Here is a 13,506-nt window from a genome sequence, read left to right as displayed (position 1 = left end):
AAGCTTGATTTAACCATAAATCCTGAAAGGTAAACTAAGAAGGCACACATTAAATGGGCATGTTATCATCAATCAAAGGAACCCAACACTTCTAATAAAACCAAGTATTTGGGCCATTGGGCAAAGCTACCTTCTGCATCATCGAGCATTGCGAATCCAGTCCACGGCAACGAAAGTGGTACATCACCACGTATGACATTGTCAATAAAAACATGGGCATTATTCATGGTTAATGGTTTGTTGTGTACCATTTTACCTTCTGCCCTTGGTAAAACCATTCGATCAACAAAAATGGTCAACTCCTTATTCACATGTACAACTAGCCGACAACAAACATATTTTTACAATCATTAACATGATCCACAACATAATTACAGCATAATCCAACAACATAATTACAGCATGTTCCAAGGTCGTAGTAGCTTACAACGATAACTCAGTGTAGTAGTACTTATGATACAACAACATACGCCACTTTAGGCAGGGAAGCATCCAAGGGTCAATTTGAAGAGTAGAATGGCACATGGTTTCCACAACAATACCTGGTGCATCAACCCTTCTGATTACAGAATTTGAGATGGGTATAATTTCCTAAGAAATTTTAAACCCAAAGTCAACTGGTTCCATCTTGTGTGGAATGCATGGGTTGTTCCTAAACATAAGATCATAACATGGCTATCGTGCTTGAATGCTTTGAATACTAGATATAAGATGAAGATGATAGGGGTATGTGTTACATCATTATGCTGCATATGTCAGAAAGAGGAAGAGACAACTGAGCATCTATTTTTTGGGTGTGAATACAGTATAAGAGTCTTAGAATACCTCTCTGATTGGCTGCAATTGAACATAAACAGTCCCAATGCCCTAAGCTGGATTCTGGGTTACAGATGTTCTAGACTGCAACAACGAATGTTGAAAGTCACCTTGACTGCCTGTGTTTACTGTATTTGGTATCAACGGAATAACAGTAGACTTGAATGCTCTTTACAAAAACCAGAAACAGTTGCTTTGGATATTAAGAAGACGATTAAAAGCAGATGTTTACCTCAGATCAGCTACCCTGTCCGCAACAAAGATGCTCAATGGTTGGCTAAAATAACGCAGGGGTGACAGAAGGCCAGGGAGGAAAATGATTAGTCGATGCACTACATTCAGAAGATGGGAAAAAAAATGAACTGATAAAAGGCTGAAGAGTATTTTGATGAGTCTCGAAGGTTTTGAAGTGGTACTATTTTGACTGAGATGTAGGCTTGTTTTGGAGGTGTTATAAAGGTGATAAGGTTGGTAGGTGCTAATTTTTAGTTTGTAAGTATGGATTATGTATATGCTTTCATGGCAGTACCTGGTCCTACTTGAAAGTGTACATTTGATCATCTTTTGATCCGTTCTTTTTTATATTTAATTACATTTTATCAAAAAATAATATGACGAGTACAATGACAACTAGTTTGATCTCTTCAATGCGGCGATGGATCCCTAAATGGGACTCTAATATGAACATCTAAATTAGACGTTTTCGCCATCATTTTTGCCCATTTCTTCTCCATCATCAGATTCACGTCCTTCATGGTTTCTCTTTTCAAATCCTTATTTGCTTCCGACTTCACCTTCTCAATAAGCAATTGAATGTCATCTTCAGAATATGTCTTTCTATTAGTCCTTCGGCTTGCTGGTTTGCCAAAATATTTATAGAGACCAACAAAACTGCCAACTCCTCATGTTCTGCCATTGTGTTCCGGATTTCCTAATACTTTGACCAATGCATCCAGATTGCCAAAAACTTGATGCTTATAAATTATACTTCTCACAAGTGCGGATGTCGCCGAGTATTGTGAGGGTCGAACCAAAAAGACGGTAATTATAGTTCTAGGACGATTTAAATAAACTCTAGTTTAGTTCTAGCAATTTACTCTGATGGATTAAGAGACTAAACCATGATAGCTAATGAAACTAATGAAGTAAATTGATTAGCTATTTACTCAAATTAAGGGAGAACTAGGGTGTTCGGGTTCATTTATGTAGAGACATGGGCTGATTTATAACTTAGTACAACAATTATCAAAAGGCAATGCCAAGGTAAATCTCCACCTCTCAGTGTGAGATGATCCCAAAGTAAAGGTTGGTCAAGCTCTCGACCAAACTATCCAAAATCCAAATTATCATGCACAATCTAAGCACAAGTTAAGGCTCTCACCCAACAAGTTAATAAGATAGTAAAATACTAGAATTCTGACCCTAATAATTCCACAAACACTTGGTGTGCACAATAATACAATCGCTATAAATTCTACACAATAACCCATATAATAACAATCTCCCCCAATTCCCAAATTTCAAAGGTTACACTCGATGAAAACTGATTAAACAATATGGGTTAAAGACTTGCACAACGGAAAAACAAATGAAGATGGAGATCAAACCCTAGTCCGACAATCGCAAAGTATATCTCCCTCAAGATCATTAGAAGGAGATAAATGAGTTTATAGAGTGATTATAAATGTTTAGGGTTCTAAAATGATGTTTAAGAAACTGAATAAGAATATAAATGATAGGCTATCGCACACCTAACAAAGATAAATACCTTAAACACAAATGAATGTAGTAGAGGTCGAACACAAGGAGACGGGAGTGGCTAAACAAGTTGTCATGGAGTGAATTCTATCAAGGTCGGTTATCAATTGAATATTTGTTTGGGTTTGTAAAACAATGATAAAATAACGAAAGGAAACGATAATAAAGAAGAGTCTAGGGTAAACGGGTCACACATGCAAATTATGTAGATGCTCATGTCAAACTAGGAAATTGATAAAACGATAATTATTTAGGCTTAAAGACAACCACCTCTCGGCCTTATTGTCAACCATAGAACGAGTTCTAGCGAGCTCTCGCTATGGCTAGATCCTTCTACTAAAACATGCTTAGTCTAATTAAATTTCGTGCTTCTCGACTTATAAAAGTGAATTAACAAATTTAATGTAAGATAGTGACCAACAATCAAAGACTAACAAACCAATACAAGCATGTGATAGAAACTATTATTCGATTACTTATAGCATCCTAATTCAACAATTGCAAAAACTATTTATGCACGGCTTCCCTAATCCCTAGACAAAAAGGACTACTCTTGCATAATGAAAACTAAACTAATGACATATGAAATGATAAACACGAACATACTAACTAGTAATAGAAATGACAAATGAATAACAAAAGTAATACTAGAAATGAGATTACCTTGACAATGGAAATATAACTTGGGAATGAAGAACAAGATAACAAATAGAAATAACTTGAGATGTAACTTGCATATAACTTGAAATGCTTAAATAAAATTGTTTATAACATAAAGGAAATGCTTAAAGAAAATCTAATCTAAACTATACTAAGAACTTAAAATAAAGGGTATGAAAAACATGTAAAAGTGGTGTAAGAGTTGTGTGTAAGTGTCCCGGGTTAACACCCCTTATATAGGAATAGGGGTGAAAATGTAAAAAATTAATGGAGAGGTGACCCAGATCGGGGACACCCACCCCGATCGGGGTCGTGGCGTTCTTGGCTCTTTGTCTTAATCCGTCTTAATTGGCATAGGGAATCCACAGTTTAGTCTTAATGCTCCTTAATTCCTCCGTCCAAATGCATAATTTGGAATCCTAAGCTTGCAAGTCCACTTGATCATTTGGACTTTATTTGGGCTTCATTTTTATTTCTTTACTTGTGCATCAACCCAAGTTAGTTTCATGCTTAAGATTTTCCAATTCTTCCCAAAATGCCCCTATACTTCCTGAAACACCTTTGCATAGTCAAGACTTGCTCTAATTAACCTCGTGAACTTGGGTGATTGCTAATTTGACGAGAAAAAGCTACCAAAGGCTTCATTTCTTATAAAATGCAATGAATATAAGCAAAATCACCTAGAACACGGATTTATCTCACAAACACACTAATAAAAGTGCAATAATCTAATAAATCGAGCTAAAAATAGGGGGTTAAACTATATATAAGATGGACTTATCGATAAAAAAAACCCTTGGCTTAGACAAAATGAAATCATCGACTCGCTACTGAGCCGGCTCACTCGGCCGAGTGTCTAAATCCACTCGACTGAGTGACATCACCCTCACTCGACTGAGTAAAAGCTCTTGGAACTTTTTAGTAACTCTAAAGACATACCACTCGGTACAAGCCACTCGACCGAGTATCCCTTACTCGATTAAGTAAAATACGGATTATTGCAAAAAAAAAATGTGATTGTTAAGAGTGGATACCCATTGCCACGAATTGATGAATTGTTTAACTAGTTGAGTAGAGTGTGTGTCTTTTCTAAAATAGACTTGAGATCGGGATATCATCAGTTGAGGATTAACGAGGGTGACATTCCCAAGACGGTGTTTTGGATGAGATATGGGCACTATGAATTTATTGTGATGTCATTTGGGTTGACTAATGCACCGACAGTGTTTATAGACCTAATGAGCCGGGTATTTAGTCCCTATTTGAACAAGTTTGTTGTAGTGTTCATAGATGATATTTTGGTGTATTCTAAGTCCAAAGAGGAGTATGAGGAGCGTTTGAGGCCAGTCTTGCAAACGTTGAGGGATAATCATTTGTATGTCAAACTAATCAAATGTGAGTTTTGGTTAGAGAAGGTAGCATTTTTGGGTCATGTAGTTTCTAAGGAGGGTGTGTCGGTGGATCCAAGTCTATTTTAGAAAAGACACCCACCGAAAAATGTGTTTGTGATTAAGAGTTAGGACTTGATGGATATTATAAGAGATTTGTAATAGACTTTTCAAAAATAGCAAGACCAATGACGGCACTGATGACGAAGGACAATAATTTTAAGTGGGATGAGAGTTGTGAGGCGACGCTTCAAACCTTAAAAGAACGTCTGACCACAACCCCAATCCGAGCTTTACTTAAAAGAAGTGAAAACTTTGAAATGTATACCAATGCTTCGAAGAACGCATTGGGATCTAGATAGCATAGGCACTTCTTTTAATCGGCATATCCGTGTCCGACACCCGTGTTCGACAAGACACTCGCCAGACAATCGTTAAAACGTGTCAGCCACTTATAAAGCCATGTCTAATTTTCTTCTTTTATTTGGGTACGTGTCCTATATGGACACATTTTTGACACACCTTCAAACGGAATCAAGTTGAATTTAAGGAAAATGATGTGGATTATTTTATGGTGGAATTTGATGGGGAAATAAGTTGAAGTGGGGGCAATTGATGTTCTTTAAATGAGTAATGAGATGTCGAAAGAGATTGATTATAAGTAAGGTTTTGGTTTTGGAAATGAGAATCAGTTATAGGGTTATTTAATAGGAATAATCCAAACTAAGCCTCACCTTCTTATATTAATCCATACTATTATTTAACTCATAAAAATCTGAATTATGGCAACATTTGTCTCAAATCGAACTCTCCAAATTTGACCTGATATAACAGGTGAGCTTTAAGTAATTAGCCCGTTGATCCGTTTTTATTTTTTCTTCCCTCCTTCCGTTTTACCTTAAACTACCCATCACTCTCCTATCTCCCTCCTCACTCTTTTACCCACTTTTACTTCAATCACCCTACCACAAACAACCACCATATGGGAGATGTCTCCCAATCGACGGTGGCAGATTTTGTCGGTAGCAATTTCATGCAACTAATCAACAACTCTATCAATGCCAGGCGCAACAACAGCCACCCTCCTCACAGCATTGGCCGCAACAATATACACACGAAACGGGGCCACGAGTTTTCATTTTTTCTTCTTCATTCTCCATTTGTAGTTCTCCTTTATTCTTCATTAATCATTAAAACACATTAATTCCCATTATAAGAACCGAATTAAAGATTTTTCATCAATCAAAATCAAAATCAACCAACCATAGACCCTAATAATTTCAATTAACCAACCCAATTCATTCTCAATAGTGGAAATGATGATTTTGGTATGGTGTAGGAGAGGGGAGAAGTGATGTGTTCTCAGGGCGAAGGGGAAGATGGCGGATGATGGAGGGATGACGTGGACGTCGTCGGAGGTGAGCAGTTGACGGCCGGAAAGGAGAGGGTAATATAGGAAAATGTGAAAGGAGATCTCCGGCGATGCGAGGGTAAAGGATGGCATCACCAGTGATGGTAGTTGACGGCTGATGGTTTGGATATTGTGGTTACCAGTAGGAGAAGTTAGGTAAGGTGATTGGTGGTGGTGGTGGTGGCATACCATATAAAAGAGAGTTTATATAAAAGTTATTTTTTTTTAAAGAGAGTAATAACCTGATTAAGAGATAGAAGGTTATCTAGTCTAATTTGAGGAGCTATAGATTGGATTATTCATATAAAATAACCCTAAGTTATAATCAATGTCAAGTTTTATCTTCACTTATTGAAATTTTATATAAAATATTTTTTCAAAATAAAACCGTACATATATGTAACTATAAAATATGTTTTATTAAATTTAAATAACCTGTTTCGGGTCCTAAATTTCATGGGATGTCGTGTCGCGTGTCCGTGTTCGTTTTGGTGCTACCTAGGTTGGGATGTGTATTAATGCAAAATGGTAAGGTTATAGCTTATTCTTCAAGACAGCTGAAACCGTACGAGAAGAATTACTTAACTCATAATTTGGAGTTAGAAGCGGTGGTGTTTGCTTTGAAGTTAAAGAGACATTATTTGTATGGAGCAAATTTTAAGGTTTTCTGTGATCATAATAAGAGTTAAAGTACATCTATACTTAAAAGGAACTGAATATGAGACAAAAGACGTGGATTGAACTGATAGGGGACCATTATACGGAAATTGTGTACCATGAGAGGAATATAAATGTGGTGGCAGATGCTTTGAGTAGGAAGACGGTATATTTTCTGTGTACAGTATTGTCAAAGATGATGTTAAGAGAGGAAGTTGATAAGATGGAATACATGTGATTAGAAAAGGGGATGTCGTAACTGATTTGACAATTGAGCTTGATTTATATTAGAAAATTAGAGAAATGCAATTGTTGAACTCTATGGTCTTGAAACATAGAGAGAGCATCGAGAAGGGAGAGTTCCTTAGATTCTTAATCCATGGAGATGGGATTGTGAGATTTGATGGGAGATGGTGTGTGTCAGAGACGGGGAACTGATGAGGAGGAGGAGGAGGAGGAGGAGGAGGAGGAGGAGTAAGAAGAAGAAGAACAAGAAGAAGAGGAAGAAGAAGAAGAAGAAGAAGAAGAAGAAGAAGAAGAAGAAGATTGTACACCGTATTCTGTGTATCCGGGTGGTGAAATTAAAAGTTGTACAAGGATTTGAATAACACATTTTGATGGCCACGGATAAAGAAGGATATGGCGGAGTTTGTTTCTAAATGTTTAACGTCTCAGAAGGTGAAAGGGGAACACAAGAGTTTGCAAGGGAAAGTACAATCATTGAATGTGCCAGAATGAAACTGGGAGTCTATTTTTATTGACTTCATAGTGAGTTGCCTAGAACTCAGGAGGGAGATAACATGATCTAGGTGATTATAGATCATCTTACAAAGACATCACATTTCATTCCAATGATAGATACATGGAGTAAAGCAGAATTGGCTAAGGCATATCGGAAGAACATTTTAAAATTGCATAGGGTGCCTAAGCATATTATGTCAAATAGGTATTCGCGGTTTATATCCAAATTTTTGCAAGAGTTGCAGGATTCATTAGGTATTAAGTTGAAGATGAGTACAACATTTTATCCAGCAACCGATGGGCAAACATAGAGGACTATTCAAACCTTAGAAGATATGTTGAGAGCTTGTGTGCCTGGAGTTTGGAGGTTCATGGAAAGATAGATTGGATATGATCTAGTTTTCTTACAATAATAGATATCATGCAAGCATTGATATAACAATATTTAAAGCATTGTATGGAGGGAAGTGTAGGAGTCCAGTATGTAGGGATAATGTGATGGAATATGTTATTTTGGGACCTCAAAGGATACAAGATATGGTTTGAGAAATTTTATATAATTAGGCAAAAGATGAGGGAGACATAGGAGATAAACATAAGAGTTATGCAGATTTGAAGCCGTAGAGAGATCAGGTTTGAGATACAGGACAAGGTTTTCTTAAAAAATTTACCAAGGAGAGGTGCAATGAGGTTTGGGAAGCGAGGCAACCTCAGCCAAAATTATGTTGGATCGTATGAGATTTTGGATAAGGTTGGTGATGCGTGCCTTTTATGTGCACTTATTTCATCTATTTGCACGTATTTTTATGCATTATTGAGTAGCGTGAGCTACTATCTCCCTTGTATTGGCTACTTTGGGCGTGTATTGTATTTCATGCAGGTTATTGATCAAAGTATGCGTAAACAAGCCAAAACCCGTCTTTGGAGTTTCAATCTCGACGTTGGTGAGAAACAAGCTCGGAAACCATCCTTTAGTATCCTTAGTGAAGTAAGGAAGCTTATAGAGCAAAAGAAAGGCTTCATATTACTAGTGCCTACTTTGAAGAGCCATAACTCAAGTGCTACAAATTATAATGAAGTTATTCAAATTGGAGATGAAACTTATCATATTATCTTTCCAACGGCACTGAAAATGCTCAATTTGCCCATGTAACGAAGAAATGGCGGTCGTTTGAAGTTCAGTGCGCGTTGAAGGAAATGCGCGATGACAAAAAGTCGATCGACTAGTGTTTTTGGTCGATCGACTTATTTCATCTCGACAGATCTTTTTATTCGATCAACTATTCTGCTTGGTCGATCGACTGGATGTTATTTTGGCCGAGATTTCCAGTTTATGTTTTCAGCCCAATTAGTCTCTTGTTTAGTTTTATTTTGGACTTAGTATAAAATAATAACTTGAAAACTTTATTAGGTTACATCTTTATACATTGCTTAAACTCTTTTTACATTTCTTTTGCTCTAAACTTTGGATCTGGAACTTGAACTTTTTTCTCTTCATTCGGTAATTCAATTAACCTTTGTTCTTCGTTTATTTCTTTCTCTCGTTTCTTTTACTCTTCCTTGTTCTTCTTTAATTTTATGTTTAATTGTTACTCATAATTTCATCATGCTTAGTTTAATTATCCTTATTATTGTTAATTTCGTTAACTCAATTATGCATCATCTTTGCATACTGTTAAACTTTCCAACGTTGCTTTTGTTCGTACTTTTGGATCGGAAAGTTTGTAGTTCTTCCCTATTATTTGGTAATCAATTTCCTTTCGTTCTCCCTTTAATTCTTCTTTTTAATTTCTCTTGTTTAATTTATTTCCTTTGTTTTCTATTATTGCAAGTTTTATGCTAGATCGTTATTTGTATCTCGTTATTATGTTTAATTCAAACTTTATTATTATTGTTGAGTTTATCGTTTCACTTATGCATAGCTAAATTTCCCTTGCTAGGATTAGGGAAGCCATGGTTATAAGACGGTCTTAATTAGGTGATTAGGTCTGGCATTAATATATATATATATATATATATATATATATATATATATATCTTTGTTGTTAATTGTAACATCGAATAGCATTTAATTAGTTAAGTCGATGTAATTAATTATTTGACCCGGGAAACTTTGACCTAGATCGAGAGATTGGAAGAAGATAGACCTGCTACAAACAATAGACCATCCTAATTAGAGCGAAAGCTAGATTAGTACTCTAGAGCGAATAGCGGACCAGAAGGACCTTTTCACTACCCATCAGACCGTGTTTATGCCGACCGTTGACCTTACCTTTGATCGTTGTTGACCATGATGACCCAAAATCCTAGCCCTTTTCTTCCTATTATTTGAAATCCTTTTTCTACATTTATTTCCTCTTTACTTGCTATTTTAGTTGATACACAAAACAAATCAACCCCCGAAATTTGTGGCTCTGGTGGACTTATAATTAGCAAATAGAACATAATTGTCTCCCTGTGGATACCATCCCGACTTCCTCTACTACATTAGTTTAAGCCAGTTGGTTTATTTTTGATAGGTGTGCGATTTAGCCTGTCAGTTGGGGAGGTAGCCTATCATTTGGCACTTCCTTCGACACTTTATAAAGTCCATAATGTGTTCCATGTTTCGCAATTGAGGAAGTATGTGAGTGATCCATCGCATGTGACTGAACCGGAGACTTTTTAACTTGATGATTCCTTAACTTATGAAGAAGTAGCTAAGGAGATATTAGATACAAAGGTGAGAAAGACTTGAAATAGTGAGATGGTGCTAGTGAAGATGTTGTGGTCGAATTATGATGCCGAGGAAGCAACAAGGGAAGCCAAAGATTCTATGAAAGAAGTATATCCGCACTTTTTTTGATAAGGTATGACTTAGGTTTCGCGGACATAAACTCATTTTTAGGAGGGTAGGATGTAATACCACTACCTTCCGTGACATTGAATATAGTACTTGTTTGTGTTTTATTAAGTTATAGTAGTTAATGGTATAATTGTATTTGGTAGTATTGAGGTTCCGGTCGTGTTTGTTGAGACACTTTAAGAGCGTGTGCAAACTTAGAGGGCGAAATCCAGTTTAAGGAGGGGGAAGATTGTAATACCTTCCTATTTTGTAGGATGCTCGATTGAGTGGTACATGATGTACTCGATTGAGGGACTTATGTTGTATCTTTAGGTTCGATTCTAGAGTGGTAGGACTCAATAGAGTAAAGAGGAATACTCGAACAAGTTCGCGGTCACTCCATCGAGTGGCTTAGTGTACTCAATCAAGTAACCCGTATATGTTACAGCTATGGATGATTCTTTATTCTGTAACTTGAAATTATTAATCTATTCTTATTTAATGTATTCCTAAACTCATCCTAACCTACCCCAAAGACTATTTAAACCCCCAAAACATCAAAACTTATACACTTTTGCTCTTATTCTAAGTTCTTTCATATAATCTACTCATAAATCTTAGTTAGGGAAATATAGGGGTTGTGTTCATAAACCAATTCAGGGATTTCTCATGTAAGACCATCCAATTCAAATCATCGCTTCGTAAGTTGTTCTAATTCTTCTAGAATACAACTATTCATCATTTATGTTATTAAAGTATCCTTGTTATAGTTGTGACTAAACCCTAGGAATTGGGAATTAGGGGAAATAGATAATAGTAATTAATTGATTATGTATGTAGTAATTATCCGTAATCATGATTATGTAGGTGACGGATTCGTAGAGGACCAATTTTAGTCGTTTATACTTGTGTTTGCGTGTTAAACATTGCTAAAAGGTACAGATTCATCCTTACTCGTCATTCGGTTATGTTTGTGTTCATTGTGTAGTTATTAATATGGTGTGGTAACGGTATTAAGTTGTTGTTTTGTGAACTGTGAATAGAGTTGGTAGTCTGGACCTGGGCATGACGGGCAGCCCGGGAACGGCACAACTGGACAGGATCCGGGGTACTCTAGCGGGCCGGCCCGAGCATGGCGCGATAGGTTGGGAGCAGGCCATGACGCGAGATTTGGAATAAAGTCTGACCTAGGCACACACGGCACGGCCGGCCTAACATAGGCCGACCCTAAAGTTGGTCCTAGATATGTATAATGGTGGGGAATTATACGAAATATGTAAACATTGCATAGTGTTGTACTATGTAACTTAAATTGGAGCTTCATCTTGCATAGTGTCCTTGTAACCACATTACTTTAATCACTTTTATAAAAAGAAATAAATAAATTAAGTCACTCGGCCGGCCCATGGGTCAGGCACCTTCCATCCTAAGGGCGGACCATGGCTTGGGATGTTATTGGGGCGGGTAGAAGGAGACCACCCCGGACCCGCCCCAGTTGAGGCGGGTATAGGTAGAGCTTTGGCAGGTGTTGGGGCAGGTACGTGTACGAAAATTGTACCCGCTATGGATAGTGGGGCATGGATGAATTTTTTATTTTACCCACTTAATACCCGCCTACCTGCCAATTATTAATACGATTATGATGATTTTATAAATCTTATTTTGTTATAAGTAACATATAATATTAATAATAGCTATTCTATAAAGTTTTTTACAAGCTTCTTTGGTGAAGAACAAAAAATATAAAGATAAACTCAAAAAAGTGGAAATTAATAGGGATCGAACCAACTTTTATGAAAAACATTATCAAATAGAATTATGGTGTAACGGATTAATGGGAAAGTGGGGCAGCTACGGTTTTATATTTCTACGCGTTAGGGCGGGGATGGTTTTGGAAACTTGTACCCGCCATAAGTGGTGGGGCGGGTATGGGTACGAGTGTTTCTTGGTGGGTACAGGTGATCAATATCCACTACCGCCGCACCCCAATGACATCCCTAGCCATGGCCGGAACAAAAATTTGATCGGGCCAAGGGCGGGCTGGGCACGACCCGACCACGAGTTTCATTTTGAATAAAGTTTTCCGCTGTATCGAACTAGTTAATGGTTTTAATAGTTATCAAGTGTTGTAAGACAATTTATTAACTATGCAATAAAGTTTAAATTACTCTTAATTATGGTTTTAATATGTACTGTCTCGGGAAATTGAGATGAAACACTAATATTTAAGTGGGAAGGTCTAGCAAAAGGCACCTGGCTAAATGGGGCAATAACGCATATGGGTTATTATGTTTATATACTATTTTGTATACAAAACTAATATCTTTACATCTAATTATATTTATATTAATAATTCAGCTAATATCTTTAGGTTTAATTATGTTTGTATTAATTAACATATTTTGAATATTAGGATTTTTTTGCACAGCCCTACACGGCACGGTTCGGGGTACTGTAGCAGGAAGACCCGAGCATGGCACGACGGGTGATGGTGAGCGAGTCGTTGTTCACTCAATCAAACACATTTATAAATCCAACAAACATATAGCAAATGGTAAGTCGGAGTCGATACACGGGACTATGTGCTTTTGGTTCTAAGTCTATTTATTCTAAGAATGGAAGTGTCAAAATTGTTTAGGGTTTTGCAAATAACTAAACTAATGAAAATAATTCAAACAAAACAAGATGTAAACACATGATTAAAGACACTAGGGTGTCATGGGCTCATAGGGGTGATCAAATGTTAAGTCCAAAGGTATGAGTCTAGTTTTGGTCAAGGTCATGGTAGAATAGGACCAAAACTTTTGGTCATGCGTTCTATAGATCGAGTCGGGTTAGCTTCTAGCGTACACCCGGCCTCCCCACTAACATAGTGCATGGTCTAACAATCCCCGAGGCTTTCGATCTTATAGGAATTATTGAAAACGTAGAGAATCATGGAAGGTTGTCAATCAAGCATTACATTAAACATAACATGTGCACTAGGTTAGAACTACAACAATAATTTTAATCTACCAAAAGAACTCATTAAGCATGGATCTACCCTCTAATCATTCCCCTAATCCCCCATTAACCGTACCTAAAAGACTACTCACTACACATCATGATTATCATGCTAACAATGGTGTCAAATATCATAACACAAGTAAATATGATGATTAAGCAAGGTAATAAACAAAGGATTAACAAGAGATAAAGAGAGATTAGAAACAATATCAACAAACAAAGCAATAAAGGAGAATCCTTGAATA

The 13,506-nt window shown here is 36.8% G+C and overlaps 1 protein-coding gene across 1 annotated transcript; it reads left to right on the top strand.

The window, feature by feature from the left end:
• Positions 1 to 711: 711 nt before the first annotated feature.
• Positions 712 to 1,113, top strand: LOC141632344 (uncharacterized). The gene has a single exon (XM_074444899.1). It carries the CDS (start codon positions 712 to 714, stop codon positions 1,111 to 1,113), a length of 402 nt encoding a protein of 133 aa, XP_074301000.1.
• The last annotated feature ends 12,393 nt before the right edge of the window (positions 1,114 to 13,506 follow it).

Source organism: Silene latifolia, chromosome Y, assembly GCF_048544455.1.
Source record: "Silene latifolia isolate original U9 population chromosome Y, ASM4854445v1, whole genome shotgun sequence".
In the NCBI taxonomy this organism is placed as follows: domain Eukaryota; kingdom Viridiplantae; phylum Streptophyta; class Magnoliopsida; order Caryophyllales; family Caryophyllaceae; genus Silene; species Silene latifolia.
Note: the sequence above shows the minus strand (reverse complement) of the source record. Positions and strands in the feature narration are given on the sequence as shown.